This window comes from Dasypus novemcinctus, chromosome 7, assembly GCF_030445035.2.
Source record: "Dasypus novemcinctus isolate mDasNov1 chromosome 7, mDasNov1.1.hap2, whole genome shotgun sequence".
In the NCBI taxonomy this organism is placed as follows: Eukaryota; Metazoa; Chordata; class Mammalia; order Cingulata; family Dasypodidae; genus Dasypus; species Dasypus novemcinctus.
The window spans coordinates 49811972-49825588 of NC_080679.1; the positions used below are offsets into that span (position 1 = coordinate 49811972).

Here is a 13617-nt window from a genome sequence, read left to right on the forward strand (position 1 = left end):
TTAATTTATTGATTTATAACAGCTTTGTGCAGGAAAGAAGGTAAAGTAATTTAAAAGATACCCTTAATATGGCAAATTAAAATCTGACAAAAATGAGTTGAAGAGGAAATAAAGTTAGGAAAGTAAAGTGGAGCAGCTAGAAAGTTCAGCAAGAAAAGGGTGTGCCATAAATTTGCCTCTCAAACTTTTTGTTTCTTTATTTTTCAGATTTTAATTGCATTGGTAGTAATGTGCACTTTAGAAAAATCTCTCAAAGCAAAAAGAGAAATCTAAAGGTTTTCATATTTTAGGAGAGTATTTTTATTTTCTGGGTGGTTAGATTTATGATGCAAATTTGTATTATTGACTGATAGTGGTATTGAATTGGAATGTATGTGTAAGTATATACATATTTAAATGCACATATAAAGTAATATTCAAAATTCTTTCACATTTCTGACAGTTTTAAATTCTCCAACTAATACTGTGTTTCTGACGACATCTACCTGTTTTTGTAATAGTTTTTGCTTCATATAGTGTAACATTTGTAGCCTATGGTGGGGTTTATCATCATTTTATCTTCATGTGGAATCTTTCCTTGCAACAAATTTAAAATTATTTACTTGTCTTGTTATTTTCCTTAAATCTACTATGTCAACTTTCAATATTGTAACCCTTACTTTTTCTCTGTATGTATACTTGCCTTTGTCTTTAGTTATAACTTCTGGTGTCAATGTGATTTTCCTTTTATAGAGTACAAATAGTTTGACTTTTATTGTCTCCAATATGATGGTCTTATCTTGTCATCAGGTAATTTAAATTCATTTATATTTATTTTGTCACAAACTGATATGTTACCTCCTCCTCTTTTTGTTGTCTGTTTCTTCTGCTTTTACACTTCCATGTTACTTCCTGCTTCCTTCCTGTGTGCCTGCTTGTCTGCTTGCTTGCTTTCCTTTTCTCCTTTTTTGTTTGTGGTATTTTTTTGTCCTGTTCCTTTGTTGTATTGTTATGTGGACTGATTGTTTTTGCTGCAAAACAAACAAACAGAGGGAAAAAAAAAAAAAAAGCCAAGTCTCTAAAACAACCAAACATTGCGCCACTCAGTTTAAAAGAAGGTGATATTATCAGCATGTATTCTGGTCCAATTATAAAGTCCAGAATGGTTCATTCCAGGAAATTCTGGAGAGTGACACTTGGTTACATAAAACGGTCAGTCTTCCTTAGTCACTGCATACAAGCTACAGCTTCACACGAGTCTTTCTGCATTTGGAGTAAAACCTCTCTTTGGTGGCAACCACTCTAGCCTGCTGAAGAAGATGATAGAGGGAAGCAGATGTGGCTCAAGTGATTGGGCTCCAGTCTACCATATGGGAGGTCCACAGTTTGATTCCCTGGACTTCCTGGTGAAGACAAGCTGGTCCGAGCAGAGAGCTGACCAATGTGGAGTGCTGGCCCATGCAGTAGTGCTGCCCAGGTGCAGCAAGGTGACGCAACAAAAAGAGACACAGAGGAGAGGCAATAAGAGACACAGCAGACTAGGGAGCTGAGGTGGTACAAAAGATTGAGTGACTCTCTCTCACTCCGGGAGGTCCCAGGATCAGTTTCCAGCGCTGCTTAAAGAGAAGACAAGCAAACACAGAAGAGTGCACAGATAGTGGACCCAGAGAGTAGACAACTGTGGGTGGGGGAGGGGGTGGAGGCATGGTATAAATCATAAAAAAAAAAAGTAGATGATAGAGCTTTCCTGGGCTTCTGAGTTTAGGAAGACACATCCCTGCCTGGGCACAGAGAAGAAAGCAAAGACCTTGAGCTTATTAGCTTATTAATTCTTACTATTATTATTCCCAACTTAGCTCTTCAGTTTGGTAGCTTGCTTCCCAAGTTCCAGAGGTAGAAGTGACTGCAGAAGGCAGTGTTGGGAAGAGTTGAATTTATTGTTACATATAAAAAGTAAATGATTGCATTTTTTTTTTCCATTAAGGGGCTAATGGAAGAAAACAGGGTTCAAATTACTGTGTTAAATCCTAAGTCTGTCACCATGGGTCAACTGTATGGACAGTTTGATTTAGTATCCCACGAGTGGTCTGACGGAATCCTTGCTGTCAGTTTTAGAGCATTTGCTTCTTCAATGGTAAGTTCTAGTGTGTTTGCATGCACATTAAAAAAGCTTATAGTATTTCCTTCTGACTAATTTCTGAGTTTTCAAGTTGTTTCAATCACTTGCATAATTTATATTAATAGTTCAAGGTGTTTATTTAAGCCACATTACTGGAAAAACATTGTCAACATCTACAAATATGCCAGAGACCACATTTGTTCTGGGGATAAAAGAAGAGAGCCAGGGATTCTCTTTTCTCCCTGGCCAGATCATCCAGGAAGGAGAGCTTTTGAATAACATGATCCTTTGCCTCTTCGGAACGGGTCTCCCTTGGCCCACCCTTCGGGTTGCTCCCACTGGCACACCCACTACTTTTTATATATACTCCAGTGCCTACAGAAGAGAATGCAGACCTTTGCAAAGTGTTGTTTTACACTTCCAACCCTTCCCTCTAGTGTGTTAGGAAGGGAATAGGCTGTGGGAAGCAGCAGAGGTAAGTGATAGATCCCTGTGGCTTTTTGTGGATGGAGCAGGTGCTTGCCTACTCCTAGCTTATTCTGCTATGTATAGTAGGTTAATTATTATAGAGTATGATGATATGATAGACAGCATTCTAAGACTGGTAGAAGAGGAAAACAGGCTTCAGTTAGAGGAATTTAATTAGTTCATTAAATCATTCTTTTTCATAAATGTCTCCTTTATTCTGAATACCACCCATTCTGAATTTGGTGCTCCTTACCCACCTAAGAACCCAACTGATAATAACACTTAAGTCAGTATAATAAATATAAAGAACATCATATCTCAGTTTTGCTTCTTATTGGCAATGAGATGACACAGGGTTTGACTCACATGCCCAGTATCAAGCTTCAACTAGTACATTTCAAGGATAAAAGTAATCATGAGGCAAAGATGAAGCAAACAAGTCTGGGACCATGAATGTAAGAAACACTGCTGATTGATGGATGTGATTATAGTTGAAATGAGTAGTCTAGGAAGATTAATGTTAGTTGGAGGACAGTGGAGGATAATACAGGGAATGTATAACAATGATTTTGACAGTAGATGAGGATTGTGGTTAATAATATAAATACAGGAATGTTCTACTACAAGGTGATAAGATTGTGGTGATACATGGGAAAAATAAAATCTAATGTAATTTATAGATTATAGTTAACAGCAACATTGTAATGTTTTTGTAGCAAAAGCAAAGAGGGTGCTATATTAATGCTAAAGGTCAAAGAAAAGAATATGGGGTTTGGTTTTATGAGGTAGGAATATGATTAAGCATTTTTTTCTCTCCTTTTTTTTTTCCATTAATAAGGAGACCTTAGCAATGTCAGTTAACAAATCTCTGTTCATCTGTGTATCTTTCTGAACACTAGAGGAACAATTGAGTTAGTAGTTGGAATTGGATGAGATAAAAGTGCCTGGATGGAACTTGTAGGAGTAATACTTCTATAAGTTGTTGAGCTGCCTTTTTCTATTCTTTTATCTTTTTGAATTTGAAATAAAGTTTGAAAATAAAAAGTCTTAGGCCATCATCCATACAGCTGCCAAGGTTTTCTCATGCCATATGAGATGTACTCTGGCCCAGATTAACATATGAAGTTTTAGTTAATGTATGCAGTTACATTATTTACACAGAAATAATCATGAATTATCTCCATTTTATACTCACTTACATAGCTTACATTACATTTCCCAGGAAACCGTATCTGATAAGTGGATTTATGTATCAGGAGCAATCCTAGATAGCCAGGTACATCCCACTGAAAAGTGTTCCATGAATAGTCTCTCTCTAGTTGATTACTTTTTTTTTTTTTTTTTTTGATTTACTGGTAAGTCTATCATTGGCATGTTTCCACACCAATTTGACTAAGTCACATTCTTTCCTTCCTGGGACATCCTGCTGATAACTGGAAAGAAAGGACTACAGATCTGCTACTTAACCATTTACTTCCCTGGCACATTATTAAATCAGGTCATTCCCTAATTGGTAGAATAAGAATGACAGAGAAGCATGGCTTATAATGTCACTACATGAGACAGTATAATTCTTAGCCTAACATGCACCTAGAAGCTATCATTAAATGTTCCATTCTTTTTCATTTTCCTAGAATATCTGGTCTTACTCTTCTTTGTGTGAGTATAACAGGGAAAGGAAATGAAAGTACAATAATGAGGAAGTAGGAAAATATATGAAACCTCTGGTATGGTATGAATATGGTGACAGCTTTGTTTTGAATTTCCTACTTTGATTGTCCAAAAAAAATTAAAACAAAAATGAAAACCAAAAAAACCCCCCACAAGTTACATATTCAGCAAAATAAGATAACAGAGAAAATTTACACACTCCAAAAGATTAGCAGTGATCCGGAAACCAAAGAGAGACAGAGACAGGAGCAAAGAAGAGTGGGGAATGGCAAGACTCCTAGAAGTGGCAAAGTTCAGAAATCACTAGAAAAAATATACTCCCAGAATGATGGGGTTTCCACCCTGAGGGGAAAATACTAAAATCATTTTGAGATGGAACTGAACACTACTACAAGAGAAGAGGTTAGAAGAAGCACAAAATCCTGAAGACTTCCGGATGCAGCAATTCTGAGAAAGTGCCAAAAACCGTGACTTTAGCAGTGAGGGAGTCATCTAATGGCAGCAGCCTGTGAAGGGACTGGAGAATGCAGGTCCGGTGGTGAGGGCTGAAGGGGCAAAGGAGGAATTTACAGGCTGAGGGCAACACATTGGAAGGAAACAGAAAAGAGCTCTAAAGTTTCAAAACTGGAAAGCTTCCCTGGCTCCTTTCCACCTTCCACATTGACCCCTCCTGTAAATAGTGTCCTGGGAAAAGTCAACTCATTGAAATACAGCTAACAAACAAACAAGCAAAAAGAACAGAAACTGGTAAGGTACAATACAAATCTATGCTATAAGAAAAATTGTACATAAATTCTTCCAGAGAATAAAAAAAGAGGGAAAAGGAAAAAAGGAAGAAATAGTGGTGGGAGTGAGATGTGTGTGAGGATGTTGTAGCAGTTTGATATTGTTTATAAATTCCAAAAATAGGATATTGGATCATGTTTGTAAACTGGTCTGTTCCTCTGGCATATTAGATTATATTGGATTCAGAGGTTTCACTTTGACTTGATTAAATAATAATTAAGGCGTTGATTGGGCTGTGTCAGTAAGATTTTGAGTCCTTACTCTCTTGGTGGTGGAGACTCACAGAGAAACTGTGCTGCAGAGAAGGGAAGTTGAAATTTTGATCTTGGAGCCCCAGGAAGTAAATACACAGAGAAGCAGATACATGAGGAAAGAGAGAAGGCTCCATTAGACATGGCAGAGGTCCCAGGAAGAGAGATGAGCCATTTGCCTGAAAGTTTATAGCAGGCCTAGTGGAGAAAGCAGAGCAGCTGAGCCCAGAGAGAAATGAGCCCTGGGAGAGCGATGAGACTTATCCCAGCTTACAGTTGATATTGGAAGAAGCTGGGACCATGGAGTCTTAAGAGGGAGAGGAAGCCTGAACCCTTGCAGACATCAACAGCCATCTTGCTCCCACAGTGGGCAACAGACTTTGGTGAAGGAAGTAACTTAAGCTTTATGACCTGGTAACTGTAAGCGTCTACCTCAAATAAATTCATTTTATAAAAGTCAACAGATTTCTGGTACTTTGCATCAGCACCCCTTTGGCTGACTAGTACAGGTGTTCAGCAGGACTCAGAGCCAGAGGTGACCATTAGAAAGAACATAAGCCCCAGGGAATTAGTGGAAATTATAGCTTGAGCTAATTTTATTTAAATTCCAAAGGTCCCAGGTTACTTCATCATGCACCTGAGTTATGTATTTAATTCTCCTAAGAACCAGGTGATGTTGGCATCTGAGCAATACTGAAACTCTTAACTCTGAATGGTTAAGGCCACTCAGGGGGAAAGCGGTAGAATCAACTTGAAAGGAAGGTCTTTCAGGTTGCGAAGTCCCAGGTCCTACCACTATATGGCTGTGCTTCCCAGAGTGAAGTTTAGTAGATATGGGAAGCCAGCAGTATGAGTGAAAGTAGGTCTTGAGGTGGTTGCTGAAGTGCAGATTCTTCCTTGTTTCCTGAACACAGCCAGAATTGGCCTCTGAGGGTGGGTGTGAAGAGGCCTGAGCCCAAGACAGACCCATGATCTCGTAGATTAGTGAAGCTGGTCACAGAGACTAAGACTGTGTTAGGATGGATTCAAATCCTTCCCCACTTCAACTCAAGTTCACATTATTTAAAAGTGAACCACGGTAACATCGGTGTACATGAGAAGGCTATGTATAAGGATCTGGAAAGAAGAATCAGTTTTTGTACTCCAGCTAATACCTCACCACCCCTTAATTTTCTTGAGCATTGGCTATATTCTGGACAACATATAAATATTTTCATATTTATTATATCATTGTGGGACTGTGAATTTTATATTGGCTTTGATGTCCTGTACCACCAGGAGACAGTTTTATTACGAGAGTGTGTATGTGTGTGAATTCATTCAGTGGAAGGAAGAAAAAAATCTGGCTTTGCATGCAAGAGTAGTGACTCTGTATGAACACAATATTAGACAATCCAAATGAAAATTCTGTTTTCCTCAGCAATTTTTTTTTTTACTCATAATGCTTTCTGAATCATGTTACATATGAGCTTAGAACCATTGAAAAACTGACTCTTAAGGAAAATTTTATATTTCTGTCTTGTCTTTGGTTTAGATAACTTTCTTTTGGGACAATACATACATCTACACTTTACTCAAAGGGTGCATTTCCATTTCCATTTTCATGGTTAAATTAATTTTAGGAGTTAAATTTAAAAATTTTGAAATATGATTCTTGAACTATTTCCTTGCATTATTGCAATTATATTTTTGTCTTTTATTCACTATGTGCATAAACTAGACTCCAGATAGAAAATGGTTAGTTTTTGATGGACCAGTAGATGCTGTATGGATTGAGAATATGAATACTGTCCTGGATGACAACAAAAAACTATGTCTTATGAGTGGGGAGATTATTCAGATGTCTCCACAAATGAATCTTATTTTTGAACCAATGGATTTAGAAGTTGCTTCTCCTGCCACTGTAAGATCTCAATTTTTACATCTGCTTATAAGTTGTAAAATGTTGTAAATGTGTTTATTTACTTTGCAACTTTAACTTTAAAAATGAGAAATATTCATAGAATTCCCTTGAAGAGCCATTTGTGATTCTCAAAGAACAGATATATCTGTTACCATGACAAATTTAAGTCAGGGATGTTTTCTTCTTTGTCTATGATCCTTTGGTAAAGTCATATACAAAAATTTAGAACATGAAATTATGTAAAATTGGGCTTTTTCCAATAATTTTTTGAAAGTTGTAGGTTGTACATATACTGTCATATTTCCTTTATAAACATTACCTTGACGGTAAACAATAATGGTTTTTCAGGTTTCCAGATGTGGTATGATTTACATGGAGCCTCACATGTTAGGCTGGAGACCACTGATGTTGTCGTGGATAAATCTTTTACCTACTTCAGTCAATGCTCTTCAGAAGGAATTTATAATAGGCTTATTTGACAGAATGGTCCCTGTTTCTATCGAATTTATTAGAAAGCATACAAAGGTAAGAAACATGGGAATTTTAAGAAAATAAATAGAAAATTCAAATTAGCCAAATATATAAATTTTAATATTTGTATTTAGGCCTTATTAAGATTTTATTTTTTAAATGATCAAAATAATTTATTAGCTGGTTTGATTTTAAACTTTTTCACTATTTGAGTTAAAAAGATTTTAATTCATATAATTACTCTCCAAAAAAATATTTTCAATGTAACATCTTAGGGTTTGAGAAATTGGTATAGGTGCTAAACTTTCCTCTTAAAATTTTTTTCTTTGTTCAAAGACCCACATATCCATGTCTGGGTAAAAATATCCCAAAATATTATATCTCATTTCCAATTTATGGGTTGTTGGATTATAAATAATTTCCATTTTTATAGTTTTCTTTTGTTTTTCAACTTTCCTTAAATAAATATGTATTATTTCTATAATCAGAAATTTTTTTTTTCTTAAAAGCCAGTCTCATTTATGACATCAAAAGAACTGGATAGAGAGTCTGTTAGTCAGCCAAAGGGGTGCTGATGCAAAATACCAGAAATTTGTTGTTTTTTATAAAGGACATTTATTTGGAGCTTACAGATACCAGGCCATAAAGCATGAGTTACTTCCCTCACCAAAGTCTATTTTCATGTGTTGGAGCCAGATGGCTGCTGACGTCTGTGAGGGTTCAGGCTTCCTGGGTTCCTCCCTTCCAGGGTCTTACTTCTCTCTGGGTTCAAGGTTACTTTCTTCCCAGGGCTTGCTTTTTCCTGGTCTCAGCATTCCTCTCTTCCTGGGGCTGACTTCTCTTTCTTCTATGAGCTTACTTCCTGGAGCTCCAGCTTAAGGCTTCAGCACCGAACTTCAACATCAAAACTCCAACATCAAAAACCCCTCAACTCTGTCCTTTGCCATACCTTTTATCTGTGAGTCCCCACCCACCCAGGGACGGGGACTCAATGCCCTAATTATGTGGCCCAGTCAAAGCCCCAATTATAACTCAATCACGCTCAGGTACAGACCAGATCACAAACATAATCCAATATCTATTTTTGGAAGTTATAACCATATCAAACTGCTACAGAGGATAATCAAGGAGGAGCACAGATCATTGCTAAATGAGGAACCCACTATACTTAGCATGAGCATATCTAATTGTTTAGGGATTCTGTCAACTGAAAAATGAAAAAAAACCCTGGTATTCAGGGAGGGAAGCCAGTCCCTGGTAGAAGGACTGGAAAGAGGTCCTAAAGTAAGGAAATTCTGTTTTTCATCTTTCAATACTAGAACCCCTGAGAGATGAGGCTGTGGACATGGTAGAAGGGAGAGAAGAGAACGTGAATGGAAATCTCCTGCCTCTGAGACTTGATGGTGCTCCATCAAGGCTCTTCAGTCTCTCCAGCTGGAAATTATGGGAAATATATTCTTAATTTCTGCCTTGGAGGATGTTGACCGAAGGTCTTTAGAAATGACCTTGGTTCTGGGAACAAATATGAGGAAAAGGGGCTGGTCTTTCTAGTTTGATTGGATATATTGTAGAAGAGCTTGAGGTAGAAGTTTGCGTCATGGTACAGATTTGGAGAGTGAGTTAAAAACAATGTTAATGTAGATTACCTGAAGGGAGAATTCTGAGAGAAAAAAGAAAAGACCATGTGGCATATAGGAATCCCTAATATTTTTTATGTAACATTTTTGTAATCTAAAGCTTCTTTAAAAATAAATAAATAAATAAATAAAACAAAAACAAAAAAAAAAAACCCACAAAGGATTGAATCCCAGGTGCTCCAGGGTTTAGATGAGAGAGGTGAGGAGAGCCTTTCAAGAAGGAAGTAGTCAGTCTCAACAGAAACCACTGAGGCCAGTTCAAGGAAGTTAAGGACTGACACGTGCCCCTCAGATTTGACAACTGAGAAGATTACCGGGGAGTCTTGGTGCTAGCACTTTCAGGGGAGAGGCAAGGGCACTTCAAGGCGGCTGGTTGAGGAATGTGGGAGATATTGACAGGATACTGGATGTAGACTGTTCTTCCAAGAAGCTCAGATGTAACAGAACTATGTGGTAAGTACTAAATAGTCATATTTCAAAAACAAACGTGTAACTTGAGGGTGAGAATAAAATAAGTTACAGGTTTTTTTCAAGTATTGTCAGAGAATGTGGGTGTTACAAATAAACGAATATTACATATAACTGGAACTTAGCTTTCAATAGCAAAACAAGAAAAAAAATTTTAAATGCAAGTGTTTCTAAATGTACTATGCACTTCGTCTTCTCGAAAAAAGTTATGAATACCTGTTATTTATTATGTTGTAATAAGTAGTTATGGTTTAATTATTGCATAAATAAGAAACAGCTGACATTTCTGCCTGTTTTTTAATGGAGTTGTGACTGAATTTGAAGCTAGCTCCTTCTAACTTTTAGCTTTCAGAGAGTTAATTTTGCTTGTTAACCATGACTCAAGAAGACTAAAGTTTTCAGGGGAGCCAGGAAGGAAGAAAACCTACATTTATTGAGAAATTGTTGTATGCTGCATGGGAGCTAGGAGCTGTATGTGTTATTTCATTTATTTTATTTGCTGACATGGTGAGACTCCCCCTAAAAGTAAAGTGCATGACTTCTACAGCACCCAGAAATGTTTTCGTACGCTCTGAGACTTGGAAGTATATTTCATAAGGATGGGTTTAGTATGAATACTGCTTTAGTTTATAATTATGTTCTAAAATGAATTTTATTTATTAAGGATTTTATGTAAGCAAATTACCCTCTCTGAAAGATTTTTTTTAAGTTTTTGGTTTATAAAGTTAGTTTAACACAAAATCTGGGTCTTTGACTAAATTAATAAAACACCTAATGGCAAGCTAATCAGCATAGAACAGTGCTTAAGAGCACTGTCTGCCTGCATGTGACATCCACCACTGTGGCATTCTAGGCAAGGGAATTAATGTGTGCCTCAGTTTCTCTACCTTTATAGCTAGAATTTTAATAATAGTACCTTTTCATAGATACTATGACTGTTAGAATTGAGTTCAACGAATATTATTAGCTGATAATATTTTAAATAGTGCCTAAGTTAATTTGTTTCACAGATGTTTTTTCTGATTTTTCAGGAATTATCTCCTACTACTAATACAAACTTAGTCCGATCTTTAATGAATCTAATAGACTGTTTTATGGATGATTTTACTGATGAAGTCAAACTAAAAGAGAGAAAAGATCGAGAAACATACTCTTTACTTGAGGTAAAGTCCATTGTCCTTTTGTGCCTTGCAGTAAAAAGACAGAATTACTACTTTCCCCCAAAGCTTCCTAATTAATGAACCTAATTTCTGCCCTGAAGTTAGGGGCTGGGCAGTCCTTGGTACCTGAGCAGTGAGGAGAAAGCTAGGCAGAGCATGCCAGGTGCTGGTGGGGAAGCTTTTCCTCTGGCAAGTCTGTTACATCAGGTGGTTTGGGTGGAACCCAGTGAGACCTCGGATTTGCTACTGAAATCTTGGAACATTTGACCAACCTCAGAAATGACTGATCCCCCAAATGTCAGTGACCAGTTTTGACAACGAGCGTCACCTCTCCTAAACTCCAAATCAAAATTCTTTATTGATTTTTCTTCCCTTTCTCATGAGATACCATTTTTAAAAAGTATATGTGTGTGTATTTAGACTGAGGAAAGCAAGAAAATATATAGGTAATGTATGAAAAGTTTAAAAAGAATATAAGTAGCTACAGATCTTGAATATTCTTTAATAAAAATACTGCTGTACTGCTAATGGTAGCATTTCTAATGTGGTCAATTTGATACTCATAGTTTATAGTTTATGAAATAATTTTTTGTTTTAAGTCATTTCCAGAGAGAAACAGTCTGTGAGAAAACTAGGCGTAGTTGAGTATGGCCAAAGGAAAATGTAGTTTTATGAGCATTGCCAGGACTCTGTTAGCCTTGGCATTAAAAAAGAGATTCAAGGGTTATATGGGAACCTCTTATGTGTGTGTGTTTTTTTTAATGTTTTTTAATGTAACATTCCTTGTGATCTATTAACTTTAATTAAAAAACATTAAAAAAAAAGATTTGATTTTAAAACAAGCAAACAGATTTTCTCATCTAGTGGTAGCTTTTGTCTCCTACTTTTTCCCCCACCTCAGTCTGGTAAGAAGGAAACTGGTGTTTTGCTTGCAGAATGACAGTTCTAGCTCTGAAACCAGTGCCCAGATAATTCCTACAACAGTTAAAATTATATTAATTTGTTATACTTCTTCAAAAATGAAAATATCAAAATCTAAATTTATAAAAATGTCTATATTGTGTTTCATTATTTTCCTTATTAAAGTATGCTTTTATACCTTAATAAAAAAATATCTCAATGTTCTTTTTAATATCAAGCTCTTTTATATATATAAAATATGTGATTTCCTAGATTTACTATTCTTAAGTGGTCACTATGGCTTGAATTTATACTTTACATTGTATTATCTTCTCTGAAAGTTTTTATAAGACATGCATTGTGATAATTAAAAATTGCTATTATATATCTGCTTATACATTTCCTTCCAGAGATATTAATCTGGCTGATCTGATTTAATCTTCAAGGGTAAAGTAAAGTTTTCTTTAATTGCATTTTCTCTTCTCATCTCTCCAATGCAGGGCATTTTTCTGTTTTCATTGATCTGGTCTATTGGTGCTTCTTGTAATGAGGATGATCGGTTGAAATTTAGTAAGATTCTCCGAGAGCTAATGGAAGGTCCAATTTCAGACCTAACTCGAAATAAATATAAATTACTGAGTGGTACTGAACAAACGTCTTCAAAGACACTAACTGTCCCATTTCCTGAAAAAGGAACAATTTATGATTATCAGTTTGTCACTGAGGTAAGAGTTGTGTCTGCCAGCCTGGTAGAGTCCCTTCTGAGACTCACACAGCACATAATGGCTCTGTAGCCACCTTCCATCACTGTTTAGTTTAGGAGGCAGTGTGGAGTAGAAGAAAGTGCACCAGCTTTGAAGTCAGACACACCTGGGTATTAGTCCAAGTAAAGCCACTGTGTAACTTTGGACAAGTTATTTAATCTTTCTGAACCTCAGATTTCTCATTGATAAAGCCCAATAATAATATCGCCTGGGGCACTTATACTCATTAGATAAAATTACTCGTTGAGATATCTGAGTCACTTAGTGATTCAAGGTGCACATTAGTATTGCCACAAATGCTAGGAACTCCTTTAGGAAATCAGCTGGTTTGGGTTAGTTCAGCATCGTCCAAAGTGATTGGTCCGTAGAACTTGGTTGGTATTTGCTTGCTTTTCTTTTTTCTTTTTTTTGAAAAAAACACCTCCCACAAGTCAAGACAGTTTTGGAATATATATTATTTGAATAATGAAGATTTCAGTTTTGTATCCTAATTTTTCACCTAGTAAATAGGTTACCTTTCTATTTCATGAATGTTTCTTTAGTTAACTTTTATTTTTAAAGCCTCCCTATATTCTACCATATGAGTAATAGTGTCCTACTCTTGGATATTTGGGATGTTTTCATTGCTTTCAGTTTTTCACTTTTCTAAGTACTGCTTTAGTGAATATATTTGTACCACAAGTCATTGTGTACATAGTTGATCATTCCTTAAGATGATTCCTAGAAAAGGAATAGCTATATCAATTTTTTAAAATTTTTGTGGCTTTTGAGATGTATTGCCAAGCTCACCTCAAAAGGGATTTTTCACCCTGTCAACAACTGTTTCCTATTCTCTTTCAAACTACTTATAACAGAGCACATTATTGTTTTTTAAGCTTTTCTATCATTCTATTTTGTTTCCCCGACACCAAAGTGATATAGGAAGGATAGGAATATTTTGCAAATTGTACCACTGAGGAAAATAGGGCTTAGAGATATTAAGTGACTGTACATTTCCAGGTTTTCTGATCTTAATCCTAACTTTTCCATATCCTCGAAAA

The 13617-nt window shown here is 36.2% G+C and overlaps 1 protein-coding gene across 1 annotated transcript in view; it reads left to right on the top strand.

Moving 5' to 3' along the window:
- DNAH7 (dynein axonemal heavy chain 7) overlaps positions 1–13617 on the top strand; it is a 334263-nt gene that overhangs the window by 152628 nt on the left and 168018 nt on the right. Inside the window, exons 31-35 of the mRNA XM_058300437.1 lie at positions 1964–2113; positions 6995–7177; positions 7526–7702; positions 10785–10916; positions 12314–12538. Coding sequence (XP_058156420.1) covers positions 1964–2113; positions 6995–7177; positions 7526–7702; positions 10785–10916; positions 12314–12538 — 867 coding nt within the window. The remainder of the gene's footprint in view (positions 1–1963; positions 2114–6994; positions 7178–7525; positions 7703–10784; positions 10917–12313; positions 12539–13617) is intronic.